Source organism: Chaetodon trifascialis, chromosome 8 (genome assembly GCF_039877785.1).
Source record: "Chaetodon trifascialis isolate fChaTrf1 chromosome 8, fChaTrf1.hap1, whole genome shotgun sequence".
Taxonomy (NCBI): domain Eukaryota; kingdom Metazoa; phylum Chordata; class Actinopteri; order Chaetodontiformes; family Chaetodontidae; genus Chaetodon; species Chaetodon trifascialis.
This window is the reverse complement of record NC_092063.1, coordinates 25,807,751-25,832,750: the sequence shown is the minus strand read 5'-3', so window position 1 is coordinate 25,832,750 and position 25,000 is coordinate 25,807,751. Positions and strand designations below refer to the sequence as shown.

Genomic DNA, 25,000 nt, shown 5'->3' with positions numbered 1-25,000 from the left:
CTTTTATAGTGCAATAAATAAACTAAAACTCATGAGAGTAGATGTGGTGCACAGTTCCCTACCTTGTACAGTCTTTCCTCAGGGATCTGCTCTCTTACAGGGGCATACTCCTGCTGTAGGTCTAATACAAATCCCAGCAGGCCACACTCTGTCTTGTTGCCCACCTGCTTAGCCAGGCCGCCCTCCACATCAGGTGGCTGATAGAGAATAAGATTGAAATAAGTTGGTAGATTAGGGACAGCAGTGAGAAAGTCAGGGAGGGACACAGAGAAGGAGAGAAAAATAGATGAGGCCAGAGGACATGAAAAAGGATGACATTAAAACAAAGGCATGAACATTGACTAACATTAACTCAGGGCTAATGAAGAGTCTGCACAAAACAGAATAAAGCCAAAAATGACTTTCTGCAAAACAGTGGCATCTCTGTCTATGCATGACTCACTAAAATCTTGGATGTGTAGGCGCTGTTGATAGCAATAGCATTGACTAATAGATCCAGTATCCGGGGGTTGATCTGTCCAGGGTCCGGGACCACACGGTGGTGCACATCACCTGGGAAACAACAATCTAATTTTAATACACGTCAGTTATAATCTTTGTACTTTCAGCCTACATGGTATCTCCATATGCTCTTTGTTAGCTCTGTTGTAAACCAGATAATATGAATAGCCCATGCTATTGATAAAATCAGTTTTTGCGTATTTGTGCATATTTGTTCTCTAATCTGTGACCTGAAAATGGAAATGGCTAGCAATAGACATGAAGTTCTGTGAAAACAGTTGTATAAGTATATGTCTTGAAAGGTCTAAGAAAATAACTAATGATGTCATCAAGGCCATCTCAGATCAGGCTTGACGGCTACAAATTTATATTAATCAAAGTTGTTATTTGGTTACATTATGGGGAAATGTAGGATCAGTGGTTCTGGAGTTTGACCCCCTCCAGGGATGAAAGTCTGACTCCGTCTTGATTCTGGAGAGGGATTCTCTGACTGATAACAGCAGGGTCATCTCAACAATGACAATATCTATTACGATAAAACAAAGCTATACAACAATCTGCAACAATGAGCAGTTAATATTGCAATATTACTGAGTGTGGGCATGTAGGGAAAAATAGAACTGGACCGGGAATAGTTCCTTGAAGAATACCATAGTGTCTGACATACATAAAGGCATTGTCCAGGTAATTCCAGTGTTAATTTCATCAGTGAAAACTATGACAAAAAAAAAGATGCGAAAGACAAATTAATGGACAAATGAATTAATTACTGTTTTAATACAAAGTCTTAATCAATGACCTGCATACATCATGGGACGTACTTATTGAATAAGTGAGTGAATCTAGCTTCTGAATGATTAGCTACAATCATGCTAGGTGAGCAAGAACGACATAGACTGAGCAAACAGACTAAGTTGGAAAATGACATTATTAATTAATTTACTGAGTCTGTTGTATTACTGTGGAGCAGAGTGACCAGGGCACTGCACCAAGTAATGAGTGCTTTCCCTAACCTAGCAATAGGCAAGAACAACACCTGTAAACATGGTAACTGTACATAACAAAAACTATGACAGCTGGAGCCTCAAAATGCTTGCTTGCTGTAGAAAGTGACAAAAGGGGATTTCTGCACACTTAGATTTATGCAGTGTATCACTTTATTTTGAGATTTTCATCAGTGTGTACCTGGTTCAACAATGGACAGGTAAAAATAACCAATCCCATTCTAATCATTGGCACTATGCAGCAGATCTGTGCACACCCTGCAGGTAGAAGCTCCACCTTCTGGGAACCGTAGTTTTTACATACTGATAATGAAGTGCTTATGAGAGGGAAGCTGGGTAATGATTCTGATAATTTCAGTGATTCCATTAAACAAATACACTAGTCATGGGAAGATGGTCTGATGGCAAAATCAAGAAATACATGTGGGACAGCCTGGACTACATTCATGGCAGAGTTTACAAGTGGATCAAAGAAGATCTTAACTAGTCTGATTCTAACAGGAGCTATTACCAGCACCCAGCAGGACGAAATCACAATTCAGCCATTGGTGTAGAAGAAAACGAGGAGGGCAAGAAGAAACCCAGACTCCAAGAACGAGCCCTTCACCTGCCAGCAAGGCAGAATCTGGTGATGAACCTCTCTGATAGGGTACTCAGTGCCCATCAACTTTATGCTGTTTCCAAAGGCTTCAGCTTTGTCCGTACATGTCAGACAAACTCTTTCAAGACGAAGACCAATTTGTTCCATTTCTTGACAAAGATTAAACTGACACAAATGTGTTGCAACTCTGATATACTAAGGTCTGATAAACTTGTAGTCAAGCCTAAGAGCACATCTGTGCATTATTCCTCAAATCCAGCTAACTAAACTTCTTGCACTTGACTTACTGAAAGAAAATAACAATTCTTTCTCTACCCTCAGTCAAGATAGACATTTGGCTATACAAGACCCCGAACATGACCCAGAACATGTTAGACTACAAATATGAGGGCAACCAAAATAAACTAATTAATATTTTTTAAAGACTAACCCCACCCCTGATATCCAGAAAAAAGATCTCACGTCACAGGCTGGACATTTGAACTGAACTGGATCTCTAAGAATGAAGATAATTCTCTGAACTGTAACTGTAACATCCTGTTACTCCTGTATTCTATACGTTGCCTAAAATCCATAAAAGCTTGGTTACACCCAAAGGCAGAACAGCAATGGTTCTCTCCTTAAGCCATTATCTAATTATGCTGATTATTTTCTAAACTATATGCTCTGAAGCATCTACGTATCATGTGTTAAAGTCGACTGGTTTAATCAGCAAGATATCAACATTAAAATAGTTACCGAATGATATGAGTATGTCCACCTTAGATGTGGAAAGTCTCTACAGTACACTAATATCTCTACTAATGACAGAGGCTTTGAGGCTCTTGAGTATTATCTAAAAGAGTGCACTGATGTAGGACTTCCTGACAGTGCATTTATTTGTGAGCTGGCTGCTCTGGTCTTTGAACTAAACTAATTCTCCTTTACTGGTGATTTCTTTCTACACTGCAAAGGACATCGATGGGCTCTACTTTTGCCCCGAAATATGCTAATTTATGTGTGGGTCACTTTGAAGACAGTTATATCTGTAAAGAGTTAACAGAAACCCCTCCATTCACAAAGTCATCAAATGGCCCCCATATCTAGATGATATGTTTGGCATTTCCCAAGAGACTGGCTATGAGCATGAGTCCATAAATTCTCAGTTTAATATGATCAGAAATTTGTGTATATTTTACATATGTCGATAGATAAAGCTGCTGCTCTATAGCTCTTACTTTTATTTTTTGTTTGGAGACACTTGCTTTTGTTATGGATCTGGGGATCTCAAGCCTGACCCCTTTCAAAGACCCATTTATTACGTGATGAAATGGTATGATATGGTGAAACTGTATAAAGGCCCTTTCTGGTTGTATATGTTTTTAGCATTCAGCATTTAAAAACAAAAAAATACAGTTTCCAGGAGGTAGTGTGTCTATACTCAGGGTGTGCACTGGGGTATTTACTGTCAATGATTAGAGTGGGATTGGTTATTACCATATATGTCCCGATGAAGGTCTGATAGACCAAAAGTTAAAAACAAACTGAAATACTACATGAATGTAAGTGTGCAGAAATCTCTTGTATCAGTTTGGACTTCGCAAAGATTTAGCCAGGTGAAGCGGTGGTCATCCTGCATTATCTTACTTGCTGTAAATGACATAAAAATTTATAATGCATAAAACAATAAGGCTAGAATGAGACAGATGAAAAGTATGCTAACAATTTTATATTTGACTAAAAATAACCAAAAACAAATGTTTTACACCAAAATCAGTATATATATTAAGGTGGGCAAACCCACTTAAAATAGGCAATTGACTTCTTTCCTATTGCCAGTGGACGGGTTTGCCTTTCTGTTTTTATGCTGGTATGTAACGTTCAATGTCACAAATGTGCCACACAACAGGGATCAAGGGAAAGCAGCATGGAGGCCAGTAACAATATTATGGTGGCTAGTTTCCTATATCTTTAATGAGACAATGATGAGATGGAAAGTGAGTGTAACGAGATGGCAATTCTGTCTAATATTAGGCAGGATTTATGCGCCAATGTCAGGAACTTCAATGCATGTCAGTGTGTCAATGTGCTGGAAAAGGCGCAATGTATACATAATACACAATTTAGTGTGTCCACCTGGGTTTTATGTTTCCATTACTGCCAAACAGAACTGGAGTCATTTGAGCAGGAAATGAATGGCGAATGTTCCCTTTCCCTTTCCCACCAAAAGGTTTTTTGTCCAGTGTGAAAGAAGCTTAATATACATTTTTGAAAACCACAAAAAGCTGTAAGCCAAATCATTTTTGGTGTAAAGATATGATTTTTGTTTTTCTGGCCAGCTGTTTTGTTTGCTTGATTAGACTGTGTTAAGGGTTGGGCTCTATCAGCTCTGACCTTTACATATGGCAACAAATCTTTCCACAGTTTTTGTGTTATAACTTTTTTTAATATGGTGATTTCAATGTTAATTACTTATGTCTTCCATTCTGACATGTTTGAAAACCTAATAGAAAAATGTATAGAAAAATGTACTTCACAATTTTTTGTGTGGTGATATTTTTCAAAATATACTGTGAAAAAAGTAAATTAACAAAACTTGCAGCACCTCTTCACCATTCTTGAAGCACACTATGATGCCACAGCACCCAAAATGGGAACTACTCATCTAACCATAGTAACGTAAAAAAAAAAAAAAAAAAAAAAGTGGGCAACATAATCACCTTATGACCTTTTCAAATATGAACATTTATTCAATATTAGTATAAAATTGTGTTTCATTCTGGTCGATTACAGGCCACACAAACAACCAATAAAGACATGCTTGGTAAACTGCATCATTATTATCATTATTATTATTATTATTATTATTATTATTATTATTATTATTATTATTTATGATTATTTGTTTTGACTCACCTAAAAATGTCTGCACTACTGTCATGCGGTTGGTGGTGAGGGTGCCAGTCTTGTCAGAGCAAATGGCTGTGGCATTGCCCATGGTCTCGCACGCATCCAGGTGGCGTACAAGGTTGTTGTCCTTCATCATTTTCTACATATGTGATAGTAATGGAGAGCAGAGGGTTGTGTGAGGGGTGGATGGAAGGGTGGGATGGGAGCGAATAATGATGGGTAGACAAAGGGCAGAAGGACAAAGGCAGAGAGAAATGAATTGATGGAAAGAAGGAGAGAGGGAGTTAGGGAAAAATCAGTCACTGTTCACTTAATGTAAATTCAGGGGCAGATAAAGCACTGTTTCATTTAGATTAAGAAATGGTGCAGAGAGGCAAATCCATACAAATATGTGAAAAATTATTTTTGATATATAACACACTGATACAAATTCATTTAATGACTGGCTAAGACTTGAAAATTGGATTGGGACTTCAGGCAAAGTGCTAAAACAATTCAAATTCTATTTATGAGGAATAATTTTGTCTCACTTGGTAATTATGTATAACTAACATTATGTGCAGAGTTCCCTAAGGTTCAATACTCGGCCCTCTTATATTTGGAATATGCTTTAATGTAATTTAATTAGACTACATTATAGACTGTATTAGGCATGGAAAGGTGGCATTTACCACACCACAGACACCCATAAATCCATACTAAAAACTTATGCACTACACTGCCATTGACTGAACTTTATGTACCCCTGTTTCCGGTCTTTATACTATGTTTAGAGTGTTTATGTTTGACTCCACTCCAAGAATCTGCAACTTAATGTGATGGAGGGATTTGTGCGTCCCTGCAACCCTGGGAGCTGTGTTGTTGGGGGCAATAGCTCAGGGTAAGGTCTCCCAAGGTAAATGGTTGGAGGGGAGGGTCAGTCTAAGATATAATAAAACTCAGATTCAGACTACATGTAATAACCTTACATGAATCATCATGAATCTTCAGCTGAGTGAAAATAGTCGCCAGTTTTGGGTGGGGGGTGGAGGTGGGGTTATATTTGTCTATGGAAAATATATGAAATAATACATCACCTTGTTTGTAGTAGGTTATTTCTTATTTCACCATTTTAAATCCATATATCCACCTTATTCTAGTGTTTACTCACAAACTACTTTAATCTGCTCACCTTGCTTTTCAGTTTAGTTCCTTTTTCCCAACAGACACACACCTATACCACTGGTCTCTGCACACACAGTGACTTGTGCTGCCCTTCCTCTTCCTGTTTCTCTCTTCCTCTCTGCTCTGTTGACTTTCTTTGTCAGCAGTATGTTTTATAAAGGCATCCAAAAACACAACTCAAGCTTCAGACTGTTTCATCCCCAATTAGTGCATGCTTGATTGTCAGTAGATGGGAGGGGTAAAGTGAAGGGAGATTGTCAAGAAGTTAAGTGATTGCTGATGTGTCATTCTCTCGGATGGATAAAAAATAAAAACAAGATACTACTAATACTAAAATAGGTAGCCAACTATACTTTGGTGGCCATTAAAACACCTGGGTGGCCAGTTCAAGTAAAGTCGAAACTCATGTGAGACAGAAACAAAGTGAGAGCAGCAAGAGTAACGAACACAGCACACTGAGCTTTGAAAATCAGAATCATTTATCAAAAATGAATCAAGAGAGCAGCAGATCTGAAAGTGGTAACACAACTTGAAATGGTAAGAAATAATCCGCTGGAGATGTTAATGCCTTCTGGCTGACAGCTGGCGCTGGAAGGAGCAGTGGTACCTTACCAGGGAACTGTACTGTAGCCATACTGGACAGGTAAGCTTGCCAGCTAGTATCTGATGACTGGGCTTTTATCCATGGTGCTTGGCCAGGCAAAACCTGAAGGGGCGTGGAATGTTAACTCTCTGGTGGCAAAGGAACCAGAGCTAGTGCAAGAGGTGGTACCAACTAGATATAGTTAGGCTCCCCTCTACACATAGCATTTGGTCTGGAACCAGGACAGGACAAATGAGAAAACATGCAGAAAGAGCTCTTTGAGGAACTCCTGAACCCGAGCAACACATCCTCTATGGAGAAGGCAGAATTTGAAGACTAGAGGACGGCTCACCCATATGGCAGAGATCTCCGAGGTAGTCAAGATGCTCCTTGTTGGCTGACATGCCTCTTCAGTGTCACATAGAGGTCAGGGACAGTGCCTGTGGAGTGGTAGACTGGGGTGGTGGTCTGGTCCAATTATTGGAGTATCACACTCCTTAGCCTCCCCAGGAAAGTTTATTCCAGAGTACTGGAAGGAAGGCTCCGACTGATTGGCGAAACTCAAATCCAGGTGAAGCAATGCAGATTCTGTCCTGGCCGTGGAACAGTGAACCAGCTCTTTACACTTGCAGGGCTGATGAGGGGGGCTGTGGGAGATTGCAACTGAGTCTCCCAAGAAGTTTAGTGATGGGTACTGCGGGAGTATGGGGTATGGGGGCTGTTGCTATGAGCCATCCGGTCCCTATTATGGATGTAACAATTTACCGAATCTCGCAATAGAAATATGGCTTGATGTCATTGTGGGACTGTGACGCCACTGTGAATTTATACGGTTATTTATTATCGTTAAATTTTGTATTGTTTTTGTTTGTACAGCAGAGAACACAATCATAGTAGTAAAGAAGACAGACTCCTGACATCCTTTGCATGCAAGCCAAGCACTGCTAAAGCACCCCCCGCGACCCGAAAGGGATAAGCGGCATAGAAAATGGATGGATGGATGGAAAGTGCTTATAACGAAAAAGAGATCAAGGAGGCTATTTTGACAATTAGAGCAGATATGTGGCAACATTTCGGTGTTCCTGTTTCAAGACCTGACAATGGTGAAAAGAAAACAAATGCAAAACAACTTGCAAATACTGCTGGACGACGGTCAACTACACTATGGGAAAAACATTAATCATGAAAAGCCATTTGGCACATCGCCACGCAGAAAAGCTCAAGTCACCACAACAACAAAGCTTCTGCCAGACCAAAGGAGCCTGAAAGTAGCATTTGGAGCCCCACGTCTTCATAACAGCCCCAGAGCTGAAGAAATACCAAGATGCAACGGTGAATATATAGCCAAAGGTTTGAGGCCGTTTTCTGTGGTCGGCAATTAATCTGTTAGGATCTGGCAGTTTGTCTCAATCTTGTGTTTCGTTTTCCCTTTTCTCAGTGTGTTTTTTGTCTGTCTGTTTTCCCCGTGTGTGCAGCTGGGTGTGTCCTGCACCTGGCCAGCTCTGCGTACCTGTGCACACCGGTTGCTCATCAGGCTCATCAGCAACAGTTTAAAAGGAGAGAGCTCTCTCCTAGCTGTTGCCGGATTGTTCCAGTCTCTTTCCTCCCAAGATCTTTCCAGGCCTGTTAGTGATCCAGTATTGTGAGTACTTTCTCTAGCAGTCGTGAGCGTGGTATTGTGTTTTCTTTGTTTCGACCACTATAGGTGTGTTTCCTGTGTTTCAGTTGCCTGTCTGCCACTTCCACGTGTGCCTTACCTCAGACCCGTCATACGGAGCTCCCTTTGTTATCTCCACTCTGCTAGAGTGCGCTTTTCGTTGTTTGTTGTTTAATCCACTCCTTGTGAGTGCGCTTTTCTTTATTAATACATTTTTGTTCTTTTACCTGCCTTCTCTCTGGTCTGCATCATTGGGTCCAGTTAAAAAGCTTGGTGAAAACCATAACATAATCAATGAATTTAGTTCATAATTGAGTTGGTAAACATGCTGCAGCCAAAGTATACAATTCCACCAAGGCCACACTTTAGTTGTGCAGTGACAGCAGCTCTGTACCAAGACACAAAAGCAAAAGTGGTCCAGTGCCTTGAAGAAGCAGAGTGCATCTCAATAACCACAAATGAGTGGACTTCAGGAGCTACTCAGAGCTAGATTACAGTAACAGCTCATGTTATGACAATCGAATGGGAAATGAAAAGTTTTGATGCGGCTTCTTTTCCAATCACAAACTGGACTCAACATAGCTAAGGTTCTGAAATCTGCTCTTTTGGAGTGGGAGCGTGACATGAAGAATACAAAAATCATCATGGTATTGCTATCATTACCTAAAATGCAGGAACTACAGTTGTAGCAATGAGAGAAGCCAGACTACCCACACAATGTGTTCTGCACACACTTTAAACCTCACTTTACGAGAAGGTTTGAACATAGGCTGCTCCTACAACAGTTTTAAAAGCTGTAGGAAAGGTGCCTGTGAACAGATAGTTATTAATTATTGTTAAAACCTCCTCTGCCAGACAACTAAGAACCAATATTAAAAAAGTAGTGAAAATGGGATCAAGAGTACAGGTAGAGGATTTTAAGTCACAGACAACTTTCTTGATAATTTCAAGTCCACTGCAGTAAAGCAATGCATGGTGCATTTGGACTTTGGAGTAGTAATGTGTGGTTCATTTTCCATCTTTTTGTGAGTAATGCTCATTCTGATTGCCACAATCTTATCTCTAAAAGAAAAATTCATTGTATTTTGTAGTGAATCCACTGGGTCAGTTTGCAGCCAAGTTGGAATGCGAATCAGCACCTCCTACTCTGAGGCCATTTTTCTTTGCTGAAAAATGGTTTCCCAAGTTAAACTATCTTGGAGTCTTGTTAAACAAGTGAGGGCAACGGAACGTCAGACAGACAGGCCGATTGGAGCAGTGTCTGCAGTAATGCAACTGTTATACCATTGACTTGTGGTGAAGACAGAGCAATTTGCCAGTTGTTGTTCCATGTTCTAACCCTCACCTATTGGCATGAGCCCAGGTTAGGGATGGGAATTGATAAGAATTCAACAATTCCGATTTCATTATCAAGTTTGCTTATCAATCCAATTCTTATGGATTCTCTTATCGATTCTCATTGGGTGAAGAAATAAAAGAGTACAAATGGGTTTGTTTGCGTTAACTGTCTTTTATATTCTATCTCTGCACAGAAAATATAACATATACAGTATGCACAAATGATGTGTGACATAACGTCAGAACAAACCTAAAAAGTAGGTGAGCTACTTCTCAGAGTAGGAATGAATGAAGCAGAACTACACTGGTTAAAATAACAACATGCAACTCTGACGGAACTCAAATTTCTGATTTTCATTTGAGCAGATATGCCAGATAAAATGCAACGAATGAACCTACTGAAATGCAGGGGTATCTACAGTGTCAAAAGGGTGCAAACCTTTCACCACAAATCTAGTGACCGCTCTGTGACATTCCTTTATCCTCGTCTCGGTCATTTTACTCTTCCCTGCCTCAGTGAAAGGAGTGGATAGAGGTGCGTGAGGCCTGCCGGTGCCCGCTGCAGCCTCTGAGCCAGCCTGACTCTGCAGTCATCGTCATCTAAATTTGATGGAAGGACATGGAGGTGGTTCATATGGCGAAAGCAGTTTACACAGTGAAATGGCGCTAACCTTAACACAGCAGACACGGCTTGTAAGAGTTCAACATTACCTTTGGCACTAATAACAGCTGACGCCCTGGTGTTTGCTCTGATTCACAAGCGTCGCTAAGTAGCGTATCAAACACATGACATTTTGCATGCTGTGTTGACAAATGTTTTAGCATGTTGGAGGTATTTCACCCCTTTGAAGAAATGGAAACTTTTCACGTGAAATATAGCCATACTTTGGAGTGTTTCTGCCTCAACGCCATATCAGCTACGTTCTAAACCAAAACAATGCAGCGTGACGTTATCGCGCATGTGCAAGACAGGCGGAATCGATAAGCAGAAGAATCGTTAACCAGGCAGGCAAACAATTCCGAGGAATTGAGCTACTGGGAGCCAGTTCTCAAAAAGAACCGGTTCTCGATTCCCATCCCTAGCCCAGGTAGTGACCGAAAGAATGAGATCATACTGTAGATACAAGTTGCTGAAATGAGTTTCCTTCATAGGGTGGCTGGACCCATCCTTAGAGAAAGGGCAAGGAGATCAGACATCCAAAGGGAGCTTCGAGTAGAGCCACTGTTCCTTTGTGTTGAAAGGAGCCGGTTGAGGTGGTTCAAGCATCTGATCAGGTTGCCTACTGGGTGCCCCCCCATGGAGGTTTTCCGAGCATATCCAACTGGTAGAGAGCCCAGGGTAGATCCAGAACACATTGGAGGGATTATCTATCTTTTCTGGCCTGGGAATGCCTTGGAATAACCCAGAAGCTGGAAAACAATGCTGGAGAGAGGGACATCTGGACTGCCTTGCTTAGCCTGTTTCCACTGGTACTCAGCCCCGAATAAGAAGAAGATGGATGGATGTTTAGCTAAGCTAACCAACTCCTGGCTTTAGGTTCATATTGAATGACATGAGAGGGAATCTTTTCATCTAACATTTAATGGAAAAGTGAAGAAGTGCATTTCCCAACAATGTTGGAGTATCCCTCTAAATGTTTTCAAAATCACAATCAGAACACTTTATTGACCCGTGAGGGTGTCCTGACACAACAAATTGGGTACATTTTTTTCTTTACGTTGAGAAACATGCAAAGGAGGGGAGAAGGAGGCTGTAGTGCTCTGAGAAGTGTCTGTGTATGCAGTCCCACAACCTTGAAAAATCTAAGCATTGAGCCATGAATGTAACCCTATATGTCAAGGTGAATTTTAAGGTGAATTTGGCCAGTCAGAGGACGCTGTGTAGAGAGATTTTAGTAAGGGAATCACACTGAGACTGTAAAAGTGAGATAGGCAGAAAGAGGATTTTGTAAGGCAAGGGAAACATGCATTCCCAGTGGAAATTAAACCATTGACAGGAATATACTTTCAACAAGCCCACATATGAACATTATCCTCACACATATTCCCAACTTCACTTTTAAAAGTCCATATTACTCAAGTCTGACCATGGCATGCCTCCCTCTCCTGTATTCACTCCATGACCTGTTATTTTTCCAATATGGTCTCTACACATATTTTTGCATTGATTAAAATGCCAACAGCTCTTACATTTCCTTTCGCTAAGCATTCATTAAACCGGAGGTGTGAGTCTACCTTGACAGAGTAAGCCAGAGAGATGGTGACAGCGAGAGGTAAGCCCTCTGGGACAGCCACTACCAGCACAGTGACTCCAATGATGAAAAATTTGACAAAGTACTGGATGTAGACCGGAGTACACTCTGTCAACCACGTGTGACCTGCAACACATACCATAATATATATTAATGCCAAGCAAATAATCCACTTTAAACACTGAGTCATACTCAGCAGATTGGTAATCATGAAGCAAAACATGAAAGGAATTGCATGAGTAAAATGTGTCAGCAATTGTAAGGGGTGCATTCTGAGATAGTACTGTATGTGTGTTTGTTGGGAATACAAACAGACCTTCAACGACAAATGTGTTGATGACAAAATACAGCACCAGAATGATGACGGTGATGGCCGACATCACCAAACCTGTGGGGAGATTGAAAAAGGGTCAATTTATCAGTGTGTCAATCAGTTTTGTCTTTATTCAATATCCCTGTTTTTATTTAAATCTGAAGTAATGCATTTCCAGTAGGAACCAGACTGTTCTTCATCATTCACTTCACTCATTTCCCTTTGTGATCACATTCATCACAGTCTGTAGTACTTGAGAACATAATCTTTTTCTCTCTGTTACAGAGCAGTAATAAAACACAATTCTGACAATGACTCTTTGCACCTAATGTGCAACGCTTCACACAACTACCACAAATCATTTCTCGTATTCAGAAAGAAAACTGCTGTACCTCATTGCCACAAAAGCTCTGTGGGACTGACAGCTAAAGAATCTATTCTATGTGTTCATTTTAGTGTAGAAATTTCCTAAACTGCTAAAAGAGTGTAAAACATGCCTAATATAGTTATAAAAGTTCTTACCTGCTTTGCCAATTTGTACAGCCAGTTTGGTGAGCTTGCCCTGCAACACACTCTTCTCTTTCTTCGGAACATTGGTTTTCTTCTTCTCCCTGTCCTCTACCTCGCCTCCCTCTGCACTCTTCAGGGGTTGCATCTCCATGGCAACACCCCCATCCTGCTTCTTGGCTGAAACACACACACACACACACACACACACACACACACACACACACACACACACACACACACACACACACACACCAAAAAAAACCAAAACAAAACAAAACAAAACAAAACAAAACATATACAATCTCTTCAGTACTGCACCTGCAGATGAAATAAACTCATCTACTGTATGAGGGGCCGTACAAGCCATAATTCATTCTGGTCCTCTCATACACATATATTCGCCTCTCACATACATATATTTTCTCTCTCACACACATACATTGTCCTTTTACACAAATATATTCTCCTTACACACACATACATTCTCCTTTCACATACATATATTGTCACTCTTGCACACACATACATTCTCCTTGAACACACACACATTCTCCTTTCACATACATATATTGTCACTCTTACACACACATATATTCTCCTTACACACACATACATTCTCCTTTCACATACATATATTTTCATTTTCACGCAGACACAACTTCTCCTTTCACGTGCATATATTGTCACTCTTGCACGAACATACATTCTCCTAAATAAATAGGCATATATGTATATGTACAAATAAAATATATGCATGTGAGAGAAGAATACATGTATGTGTGAGAGAGTATAGTGGAAAAGGAAGTCAGTATAGAGGAAAAGGAAGTCCATCATTTATTGCGTGGTGATTGGCTGAGAAGCTCAAGCGGCCGGGTCACGTTTAGGTCACGGTCAGCATAGAAGGTGGAGAGGAGTCTCGAGCAGTGCAACAAGCCATTGGGGTTTTAAGAAATATTTTATCATCCCCAGAAACGATCGCATCCATATCCTCGTCGCTTGAGCAAGAGTACAGAGTGGTGACCTGTCACCTGACAGGTGACAGGTGCACCAAACTTTACTCACAGCACGGTGGAAAGTGAGATGAGACAGCTTTTCAGACCTGCGAACTTCCAAGTCACTTCAGCAGCTAACGCTAATGCTAATGTTAAGGCAGCAGTCTTTGCGATATCAGACTCGGACACACTTCGGCAACTGGAACTCCCGTCCAAGAAAAAGGTGAGTACAACGTACTGAAAATTTAACTGCAAGTTGTCAGTCTAACTAATGCAGGCGGAAGGACTAGCATGCAAGCTAGGCTTGTCACTACTAAGGAGGAGATCAGCAGCAAAACCTGTTTTAGTCATATAACTAAATAACGACTAACAAAACAAATCTTGCTGTCAGCGGACCTAACGAGCGCTGTTTCAACACTTTGCGCATTAACTCAGTGCAGACATGATCCCCTTGAGTACAGTATGAGGACATGCTAGTTTAGCCGCTACAACAACTAGCCAGTTACCGCGGATTTCATTTCACCAGTTAAAGATAGGAACTTCTTAGTAGCAAATAAACTCACGTTTCCACTGCTCGATGCTGTGTTCACTCATGTCGGCGATGTTTTAACGTCTAGGGGACGTGCTGTAATGAAATAAATGAAACATATTCCCAGGGCTTTAAGACCTCCGGCACTGTGTCTGATATCCGGCGCAGGAATATTTTTGTGAAGTTTTGTGAAAGCTGATTTGTAGACAATTTTACTAGTGTTTGAGTATGCTTGTGCGAACATCTTGCCAAATTAGCAGTTAACAGGCAGACATGCTAGTTACTGATTTGTTTTGTTAGTTACTGTGATTTTAAAAATCAATGTTTAAAAATGTGAAAAGTGAGGTGCATCCCTGGGACGATTAAAGCACATTTAAGACCTGTCTGATCTGAATTTAAGACAATTTAATACTTTTTAAGGCCTTTAATTTGTAAAAATTTATTTAAGACTTTTTAAGGACCCGCGGTCACCCTGCATTAAGATTATTAGGTTTGTCGTTATATAGTTATATGACTAAAACAGGTTTTGCTGCTGATCTCCTCCTTAGTAGTGACAAGCCTAGCTTGCATGCTAGTCCTTCCGCCTGCATTAGTTAGACTGACAACTTGCAGTTAAATTTTCAGTACGTTGTACTCACCTTTTTCTTGGACGGGAGTTCCAGTTGCCGAAGTGTGTCCGAGTCTGATATAACAAAGACTGCTGCCTTAATCCTCCAGTTTGGCCTTGTGCATCGTTAACATTAGCGTTAGCTGCTTGTCCTGCTGAAGCGACTTGGAAGTTCGCAGGTCTGAAAATCTGTCTCATCTCACTTTCCACCGTGCTGTGAGTAAAGTTTGGTGCAGATGAACCTGTCACCTGTCGCTCAAGCGACGAGGATATGGATGCGATCGTTTCTGGGGATGATAAAATATTTCTTAAAACCCCAATGGCTTGTTGCACTACTCGAGACTCCTCTCCACCTTCCATGCTGACTGTGACCTAAACGTGACCCGGCCGCTTGAGCTTCTCAGCCAATCACCGCGCAATAAATGATGGACTTCCTTTTCCACTATACTGACTTCCTTTTCCACTATACGCTCTCACACATACATGTATTCTTCTCTCACATGCATATATTTTATTTGTACATATACATATATGCCTATTTATTTAGGAGAATGTATGTTCGTGCAAGAGTGACAATATATGCACGTGAAAGGAGAAGTTGTGTCTGCGTGAAAATGAAAATATATGTATGTGAAAGGAGAATGTATGTGTGTGTAAGGAGAATATATGTGTGTAAAAGGACAATGTATGTGTGTGAGAGAGAAAATATATGTATGTGAGAGGCGAATATATGTGTATGAGAGGACCAGAATGAATTATGGCTTGTACGGCCCCTCATACTCATCGGACATCCAAACCAACCTTTATGCACATAAACACATGCACACACCATGAGCTTTTACCTTTGTTCTGATTGTTCTCCACAGCTCCATCGGGTTGCTTTCCTGAGAGAACGGGAGGGTGAGTTAGACAGAGGCACATATAAAGATAAGGGAATAGAAAGACAAACAGTAATGAAAAAGCATTGTTCATGTGTGCATACTGACACTTCCAGAAACAAACAAAAAAATCCACAAAGAAACAATATTAAAGGGAAGAATAATAAAGGTACAAACACTTCTATACACTGGGTCAAGAGAGAGAGACATTTCTATATGTATAAGTCCATCATATGTCACTGTCACTTTCACTGCACCGTGTACTGGGGTCCATTCATTGGCTGAGGGAAGGAGTGGGACAGGGCAGACAACTTTATGCTCACATACCATTGGTGATTGTGCTGTAACTGGCATCTGTAGAGATTGGCAACTGAGTACTGTCCTCTGTTTGGGGAATGTGTGAGGAAGGAAGGTTTTGGGAGCATATGAGAGGATTTGGCAAAAAGGGAAAACAAAAGACAGTAAAAAAGGAAGAATAAAAAAGTCAAGTAGTAAATGTGGTTGTCCACATGACTGTACTAGTAGAATGTTTGTAGATGAATATATAGAGTAGAATGGAAAAAATGAACTGAATATAACCTTAATCTCAAAATGAGAGACAAATCAAAGAGAAAAGTGAAAAGGCTCACACTAAACCCACAGTGGATGAGGAAAAACTACCACGTTATGGCATTTGTAGAAGTCTTATGAATAATGTACTATCTCCAGTAAATGACTGTCTAAATGATCCAGACCTCAGATGCGGCTGCACTGAATGCAATAAATCGTAGTGCACAACTAACTCTTTGGAATGAGGGCAACATTCGTTAAGTATTTTTTTTCATAATATGGGCATCATTAGCTAATTGTTGCTATCCATTTCTGCATTCCAGGATGCCACAGATGTTTTCTCCTTTTCAACATGTCAGCAATACTACACACATTCCCATGCAGAAGTGAGAACTGCAGTGGTAGAGGCATGGATGATGCTCTGGTAATGATATTAGCCTTAAGTGCTTCTGAAAATATGTGTTGCCTCTGTTGTATGCAGCTCCACTCTGACTACAGAGACCTTCCAAAACAAATTTCAGCATAGACTAATGCTTCATGCTTTAACCAACCAACACTCTTCCCTGAATCTCTCCAGCTGCCTCACTCTACCATGCTCTTTCAATAATTGATTCAATCTGCAGCCTCTCTCTCTCTCTCTCTCTCTCTCTCTCTCTCTCTCTCAGATTAAGGGAGGGATGGAGAAACAGGGTAGAGCAAAGGGAAAGATAGGAAAGTGAAAGAGGGCGCATGAGTGGGGTAAACAAGAGATGGAGTGAGAGAAATAAAGAAAGATGGATAGGCGAACGTGAGACAGTGAGAGGGAAACAGGGAGTGGAGAGAGGGCTGGAGAGGATGTGGGCTAAATTATCGATGAGGTTAAACTGGTGTGTTTCCTGTTGAAGCTCTTATCTGAAATCAGTTAGGCACCCAACTAACTACACACACACTTACACTCACGCACGTGTGAGCATGTGGAGTGAATGAGCATGGATGGATTTTAAGACAATAGACACAGGACTGAAAGAGACACAGAACTACTACTGTGTACTTTGCAGTCTCTATGCAGTCATTTACATCTTTATAAGGTCATTTTGCACCTTGTTGTCGTTGTTATTCATCTCTGAGGATTCTTTTTGTGTCTGTTCATTTTGTACCTCTTTGTAGCCATTTTGTGTCTCTTTGTAGTGGTTTTTCATCTCTGTGGATTCATTTTGCATCTCTTTGTGGATGTCTTGTGTTGTTAATCTAAGTTTGCAGCTCTTCATGGTGGTTTAGCATCTATTTGTGGTCATTTTGTCTTTGGGGTTGCTTTACTTTTTTATGATCATTTTTCTTCTTCTTCGATTTGTTTTGCATCTCTTTGTGGTTATGTTATGTGTCTTGGTGGTTTTGTCTATCTTTGTGGTCATATGTAATCTCTTTGTAGCCATTTTCATCTCTTTGCAGTCATTCTGAGTCTCTCTGTGGTTGTTTTGAGTCTCTTAGTGGTCATTTTGAGTCTCTTTGGGTCTGTTTTGAGTATCTTCGTCGCTGTTTTGCATTTGTATGCAGTCATTGGATTGACTTTCCAACAAGAAATATTTAGTGTCACTTTACACAGAGCCTCTGTCCCAGTGCCCCCAACCTCCATCCATGTGTGTGAGTACATACTTCATCTACTGGTTTGCACATTTGTGCTTTGGATGCATCAAAAAAAAATTACGTCTGTTCATCTTGCTATATGAGCAGATAAAAAGTTTCTGCACTCAGTCCTCTCTTAAACTTACCTTTCTTCTCCTTCCCATCTTCCTCCATCTCTCCAGCACCCAGTAGAGTGAAAATGATGCCCGTCTGCGAGTTGACACCTACAGCTGTGACCAGCATCCTGCCCGAGCCCTCCATCACATGGGTACCTTAACATCCAAAAAGAATACTTGTTTAGATTCAGTTAAGAGACCAATGGTGCTTGCAAAGTGGCACCCCCAAGTGGTTACAGATATGAAACAGCAAACTGTGATCTGACAGAGCTCAGCTCAACACTATATACCATCATGCAGGCAGAAGAAAAAGCAAACTTGAAAAAAAAAGGAAACCCTTGACCCTGGCACTGGAGTGCAAAGCATAATTCTGGCAAGTGGGTCAGACAATAAGTAGTTAGATCAAGAGTTATGTAGAAGACAAGTCTAGCTGGGTAATTTTGGCATTGACAGAATAGGAAGCCAAATTTGTTTGTCTTAAAGTTGTTAAGTCACAAACAATGTTTTGTGTAGGGCTGTAGTCAACCAAAGGAAATCTTGATCAACTGAAATTCTCCATACTTTTCAACCAATCAAATGGAATATGAGTGATGTTTTTTTCATCAGACTGCCAATAAAATAAATAAATTAAAAATGTGCTACTTTCACTCTGATGCAGCCACCTCACTCTAACTTAAGTCACCACTCTGTACTCTTGCTAAATGTCAAGCCCACAGCAGTATTTTATTGGTTGCAGGTCACAAGTAATTGCCTATCAACACTGAAGGCTGCTGTGCAACAGACGGGCGAAGAGGAACCCATATACGGAGTGGAGCTGCTCCGGTGAGCGAGTGGAGCTGTGTCTTAATCCACTGGATTAAGATGCACTAATGAAAGTAACACCAGTGATTGTCTGACCAATGAGAACTTGGTTGGACATGCCAGCATACCAACCAACCAATCAACAAACCGATCAGAACGAGTCAGCCCTAGCTTTTTGTCTGAAGTCATGGTGAGATTTTAAATTACTGTAGGTTTTCCCCTTTGTGTTTCACTTGTGTCACAAAGCTATTTTATTGAACATTCTTTGAAAGGTCAATCCTCTGTTTTGAACCTGACTGAATGGATGGCAGTATACACAATACTAACATACTTTCACATCATAAAGTTGCCAGCAGTTAACAGTTGCTTACTTATACAGACACAGAGCAACATTACCACCTTTAAGTCCAATATGCACTCTACCTCTACTCTGTCTGGTGGTCTCCAGCAACTCCTGAGAAAAGTAGCAAGTCACTACCACTCTCTGCCTGCTGCTTGGTACAAGCAGGATTACCAGAGCTTTTCATGGCAAACAACTGCTTGCTGCCGCTGGAAATGAGACTGAAGGCAGGGGTGACACTGAACCAAACCAGTGCCAAAACCAAAACAGAGTTTTGTTACAGTGAGCTGAAACATGCTAAAACACTCAGTGCAGCTGAGGGGAACGGCTGATACAGATAATAATTATCTGATTTGTCACTTGGAAAGCAAATTATCACTGAACCAAGATTTTAAAAATTACCATTAAATGCAGTTTAAGATAGGACAGTAGTGCAGATTTTAGAAATATTCCTCCCAGCAATACCACACCCACCTAAGACAGTTTTCACCAACCAAAAACACTCTGAGTATTTAAAAAAAAAAATCATGTATTTTCACATTTTAGTCATTCATTTAATTATATTTGATTGAAGATAATCCCATGACAAATTTAAAAAGAGACCATTTCAAAAGGTCCAATCTGCATGACAAAAAATATTCTATTGTGAAGAATAGCACGGTGGCACGGTGGTAACACTGTCGCCTCACAGCTAGAAGGTCCCCGGTTCGAATCCCGCTGTGGGCGCTGGTGGCGTTTCCACCATGTCTTCAGTGCCTTTCAGTGTCAGGGGCCTTTCTGTGTGTAGTTTGCATGTTCTCCCCGTGTTGACCCGTGGTTTCCTCCTTAATAACCCCCACTAAAAACATGCAAGAAGATCACCGCCTGACCAACGGTGACGAAAAAAGGATGGGTCCCCGGGCGCGGGCACCGGCATTGGCTGGCAGCTGGCAGCCCACCGCTCCTGGTCTGCTGCGGAGGAACGACGAACGCGGAGAGAATAATTTCACGAAGCATGGCGTGTGTGCAGTCTCCTCCCTGTAGCATGTGTGTGCAGTGATCAATAAAAGTAAATCTTAATCTTAATCTTAATCTTAAACTCTCATGGCATTAAGGTGTTAAAACTGTTGTCATGAATGCAAATGCTTTTAGGGAATGAGCAGAGAGAGGAATGAGCAGAGAGAGGAATGAGCAGTTATGCTAATAATGATACCGATTGAGACACAAATTGCATTAATCTGATAGCATTAACATGAACACCTGACGATAAAATATATCTCAGATAGAGTAATGTAGCTTGTAATGTTGTGGTGTAGCATTATATCCCATTACTTTTCCGTCCATTGTACACATGAGATAAAATGTAATCTAAAAAGTTACCAGTGATTTGAAACAAGACCTCTTTGAAACAGCCCCAACAGAATATTTCAGCTTCACTTAAGCAGTATTTATTCCACTGCACCTGTATTTCATTTTATTGCACAGGTGTTTCTGTTATTTTGTTCACCTAAATAAAGTTACTCCAGGGTGTGATCAGATTATCTCTATAGGAATGGCCTGTGGTCTATATATGATGATATTTTAGACTTGAGTTATTGTGTTCTCAAAAATGTGTCTTGGGATTAGCATATGTCATCCAAGAAGAACCAGGGTAGCAGAGAGAAAAATCCATTCATCCTTTAGCAATACCCATAAATACTTTGCAGGGTCACTGAGGGCTTGAGTTGATCCCAGCTGAAACTGGGTGAGACGCAGCGTCCACCATGGACAGGTCACTAGTGAATCACAGGGTTGGCAAATAGAGACAGACAATCATTCACTCCCACAGTCATACTTATGGGCAGTTCAGAGTCTCCAATTAACCAATTTGCATGTTTTTGGACTGTGGGAGGAAGCCAGAGTACCCAGGGGTAAAGTTGCACAAGCAAAGGGAGAGCATGCTCCAGACAGAAAGGCCCCAGCCACGCAGAGAGTTCTTACCCAGAACCTTGTGATAGTGTTCAACTAACCAATGTGCCACCGTGCTGCAAAAATCCAAAATGTGAAAACAAACCTGAGAGCAGCATGGGGTCCTTATCCACAGACTTGCGTACATGGTCAGACTCTCCTGTAAGAGAGCTCTCGTCTATCTTCAAGTCATTGCCTTGGACCAAGATACCATCAGCTGGCAGCAGGTCCCCTGAACACAAACATGAACACATCAGTGTTTGATTCACCATGTAGTTTAAGTTCTTCTCTGCTAAGGACAAGTCAATGCATGTGCACCTAACAGGGACATGCATGCATCAGTATAATACACATACTTACTGTGTCACAGAGATAAGCAGTACAGGTATAGCAGGAATAGTTAAGCTGATAAGATTGATACCATGTCTTGCGCTGCATCTGAAGCTATGTGCAGACAGGAGGTGATTAACTAGCTTATCATAAAGACTCGAATCAGGGGCTAGCCTGACTCTGTCCAAAGGTTAAAAAAAAAAACTACTTAACAGTGCCTTTACATTTTACTAATTATCATATTATATCTTGTTAATTTAATCCATACACAAATAGAAATGAAAAAAACTCAATTTGTGGTTTTAGCATGTAACTCCCCTGTAAAAACCACACAGGGCTGCCAACTCTCACACTACACATGCCTTTTCTCACACTGACTTTTCATCTCCAATGTAGGTTTTTCTTCCAAGTTCTAACAGGCTGAGGCCCAGAGCGTAATGGTTAAGGCAGCACTTTTCACGGATTGTTGGTGAACGCATCAATTATAATCTGTTTGAATCGAAAGCGTCCCACAACAAATCATTGTGATACATGTTCCGGCAGAGCAGCCAATCATAATGATTTTGTGGTCAAGCTCCAAGCACGCTGAGCATGAGAGGACAAGGCTGGAGAGAGTGTGGAGTTAGTATTGTTTCCACTGGGGGTTAGTCAAACTAAAGTCAGTCAGTATTCAGCAGGTAAGTGATTTTGTCACTGAATTTATCTCTATGGGGCAAGTGTGTGTGTGTGTGTGTGTATGTGTGTGTGTGTGTGTGTGTGTGGGTGTGTGTGGGTGTGTGTGTGTGTGTGTGGGGGGGGTGGCTCAGTGGTTGAAGAAGCATTCAGATCCTTTACTTAAGTAAAAATACTAATACCACACTGTAAAAGCACTCTCTTACAAGTTAAAGTTTGCATTGAAAATGTTACATGTAAGTTCAAGCAGGAAGGCCTATTTCAAGAACTAAAAGGAAAAGGACTGCAAACTGTCCCCTGTGACTGTTCTACAATTATATATCACTAGATTATCATTACTATAAAAGTAGCATTTTGCTGTTGTAGTAGGTTGAGGTAGAGCTCATTTTGAACTATATTGTACAGGACTGATTATTTTCATTATGGATTAATCTGATGATTTAGTTGTTTTTTTTTTTTTTTCATTAATTGATTGTTTGGTTTGTAAGAATTCCAAAAAACAGTCAGGAATGCCATCACAATGACCCAGAACCCAAAGTGTCACAATACTTGCATGGTCCGGCCAACAGTCCAAGCCTCAATATTATTACAAAGGAAGTAAAATGCTCAAAATAATTTAAAGGAAAAGCAGCAAATGTTCACATTTGTTTAAACTGGAAGCATGAAATGTTTGAAATATGTATCAATGTATCAAACATAATTAATTACTATTTTTCTGTCGATTGACTAATCAACTGATGGTTTCAGGTGTACTTGTATAAACTGGTGGGTAGTTTCATTGATAACAAAGCAGCATATCATATGAGCTCTTTATATGTTGTTTGTGTAAAAAATTGTGAAGTAACTAGTAACTAAAGATTAAAAATACAAATTTTCCCTCTGTGATACAGTGGAGTAGAAGTAGAAAGTAGCATGAAAAGAAAAGACTGAAGAACATCAAATCAGTGCTTAGGTGCAGTACTTGAGTAAATGGACTTAGTCACTTTCCACTGAGGTGGCTTATGGATTTGAATCACTGACCAACAATTTCAGTCCACTATCAGTCCACATGTTCACTGACAGGCAGGCTACACAGTGGTCATTGTCTAGTTCTATGAATCCAGCTGGTGTTACTCAGGTAACTGATCAGAAACTGATGAATCAATGTTGAAAATACTTGTAAGTTGCTTTTTAATACAATAAGCATTTGTGATGGTCTCTTTACCGTATTTGACCTGGGCCAGGTCCCCCACCACCATGTCAGCCACAGGAATCTGGATGACATTTCCTTTCCGCACAACAGTGAACTTCTGTTCTTGCTCGATCCGACTCTGTAGACCCCGGAACTGTTTCTCTTTGGACCAGTCATTAAACGCCGTAACCAGTACGACACAGACGACGGACAGCAGGATGGCCGCACCTTCAATCCAGCCAGTGTCACCTTCGTCTTCCTCCTCTCCACCTGACACGTTCCCACATACTGGAGGGAGAGGAGGGGATGGCTGGTGAGACATTTTGTAAAGTACACAGCCAGAGACATGATATCACAACTGAATCAAATAGTATCTAACTTGCCGGAAGCACCAACTGGCTGCTGGTTTGGCTTCACTCTTCATATAAGTTATCAAATTCTTACCACTGACAAACAAAACATTTACAGTAGGCGACTATAAATGTTGCACCACCCTACCAAAAGAAATGAATGTGAGTTTGCATGTGCTGCTGTTGTATGCATTATGAGGTTTCAGACAGATCCACAGTGTCCCATATTTCCTCCATCTGTTTGTTGACCTCACTTATAGTGTGATAAGTATCATCACTTATCACACTATCATGACCTCTCACTGCAGTTAACAGACTCAGAAAGCTTATGGCAACAACAATCTGATTCTGATTACCCAAACAATGGATGAAGGTACTTTGATTTCTAAATTCAATTTGACAGTTTAATTTGAATTGTCTAATGCAGATACTGCAGCAGTATTTAAGTGTGAATTCAGCATAGGAGTGCAATGTGAATCATTGGTTCCTCTCTCTCTTGGCTCTCCGTACTGAGGTGCCCTATAGGAACACTTCAAAGGAGGATTCCAGATATTTGATGTGTAACTCCCTCAACCTTCATCCCACTGCACTTTCCACCCTTTACTTACCCATCTGATCTTTAACTTGAGGATAATTTAAAAATTTTAAAAAAGAAGCATTAATAACAACAACAACAACAATAATAATAATAATAATAATAATAATAATAACAATAATAATAATAAGAAGAAGAAGAAGAAGAATTTGTGGTGGCAGTAGCTCAGTTTGTGGGGACTTTTTTGGGGGAACTGGAGGATGGCTGGCTCAAGTCCTGGGTGGACCCGTCAGTATGGATTGTGGAGTGGAAGCTGGAGAAATGCCAGTTCACCTCCTGCACACTGCCATGGTGTCCTTGAGCAAGGCACCAAACCCTTAACTGCTCAGGGGTCTGACTATGTGACAGCCCTTGAATGATTAATAATGTTTGCCTTCTTCTTCCTCTTTTGATGCATTCTTCCTCTCACAAACAAAAAGTTGAATCCACAAACAATAATTCACACTGATGCTCAATTCAATACACTTGGTCTGATATGACTAGTAGTTTATGGTGGATCATGTTAACAAATATTAGCATACCCGACATTGCTGTGTAGCTGACATTATTGAATCAGTTTGCTGACATTACAACTCTACTTGTGCTACTGTTACACTATGTTGCAGCATTTATTGTTAGCCTGATATTGTCAAATAAAAAGTTCAATAAAAGTAAAATCAGTTTCACAATGAAAAACACAGGTTTTGCTTCTACAACCTTTCTGCTGTGTAACTGACATTAATCAGTCAGT

The 25,000-nt window shown here is 40.6% G+C and overlaps 1 protein-coding gene across 7 annotated transcripts in view; it reads right to left on the bottom strand.

Annotated features, from left to right (window-relative positions):
• atp2b3b (ATPase plasma membrane Ca2+ transporting 3b) overlaps positions 1–25,000 on the bottom strand; it is a 62,178-nt gene that overhangs the window by 24,191 nt on the left and 12,987 nt on the right. For 4 of the 7 annotated variants that reach the window (XM_070967734.1, XM_070967731.1, XM_070967735.1 and 1 more), the window contains exons 4-13: positions 23,359–23,613; positions 21,259–21,384; positions 18,116–18,241; positions 15,783–15,824; positions 12,825–12,989; positions 12,306–12,377; positions 11,973–12,115; positions 5,002–5,134; positions 443–552; positions 63–197 (exon numbers count right to left, since the gene is read on the bottom strand). In XM_070967734.1, the coding sequence (XP_070823835.1) occupies positions 63–197; positions 443–552; positions 5,002–5,134; positions 11,973–12,115; positions 12,306–12,377; positions 12,825–12,989; positions 15,783–15,824; positions 18,116–18,241; positions 21,259–21,384; positions 23,359–23,613 (1,307 nt within the window). Of the gene's footprint in view, positions 1–62; positions 198–442; positions 553–5,001; positions 5,135–11,972; positions 12,116–12,305; positions 12,378–12,824; positions 12,990–15,782; positions 15,825–16,145; positions 16,203–18,115; positions 18,242–21,258; positions 21,385–23,358; positions 23,614–25,000 lie in introns of all 7 variants that reach the window. The other 3 variants (XM_070967733.1, XM_070967729.1, XM_070967730.1) reach the window with 1 other exon arrangement.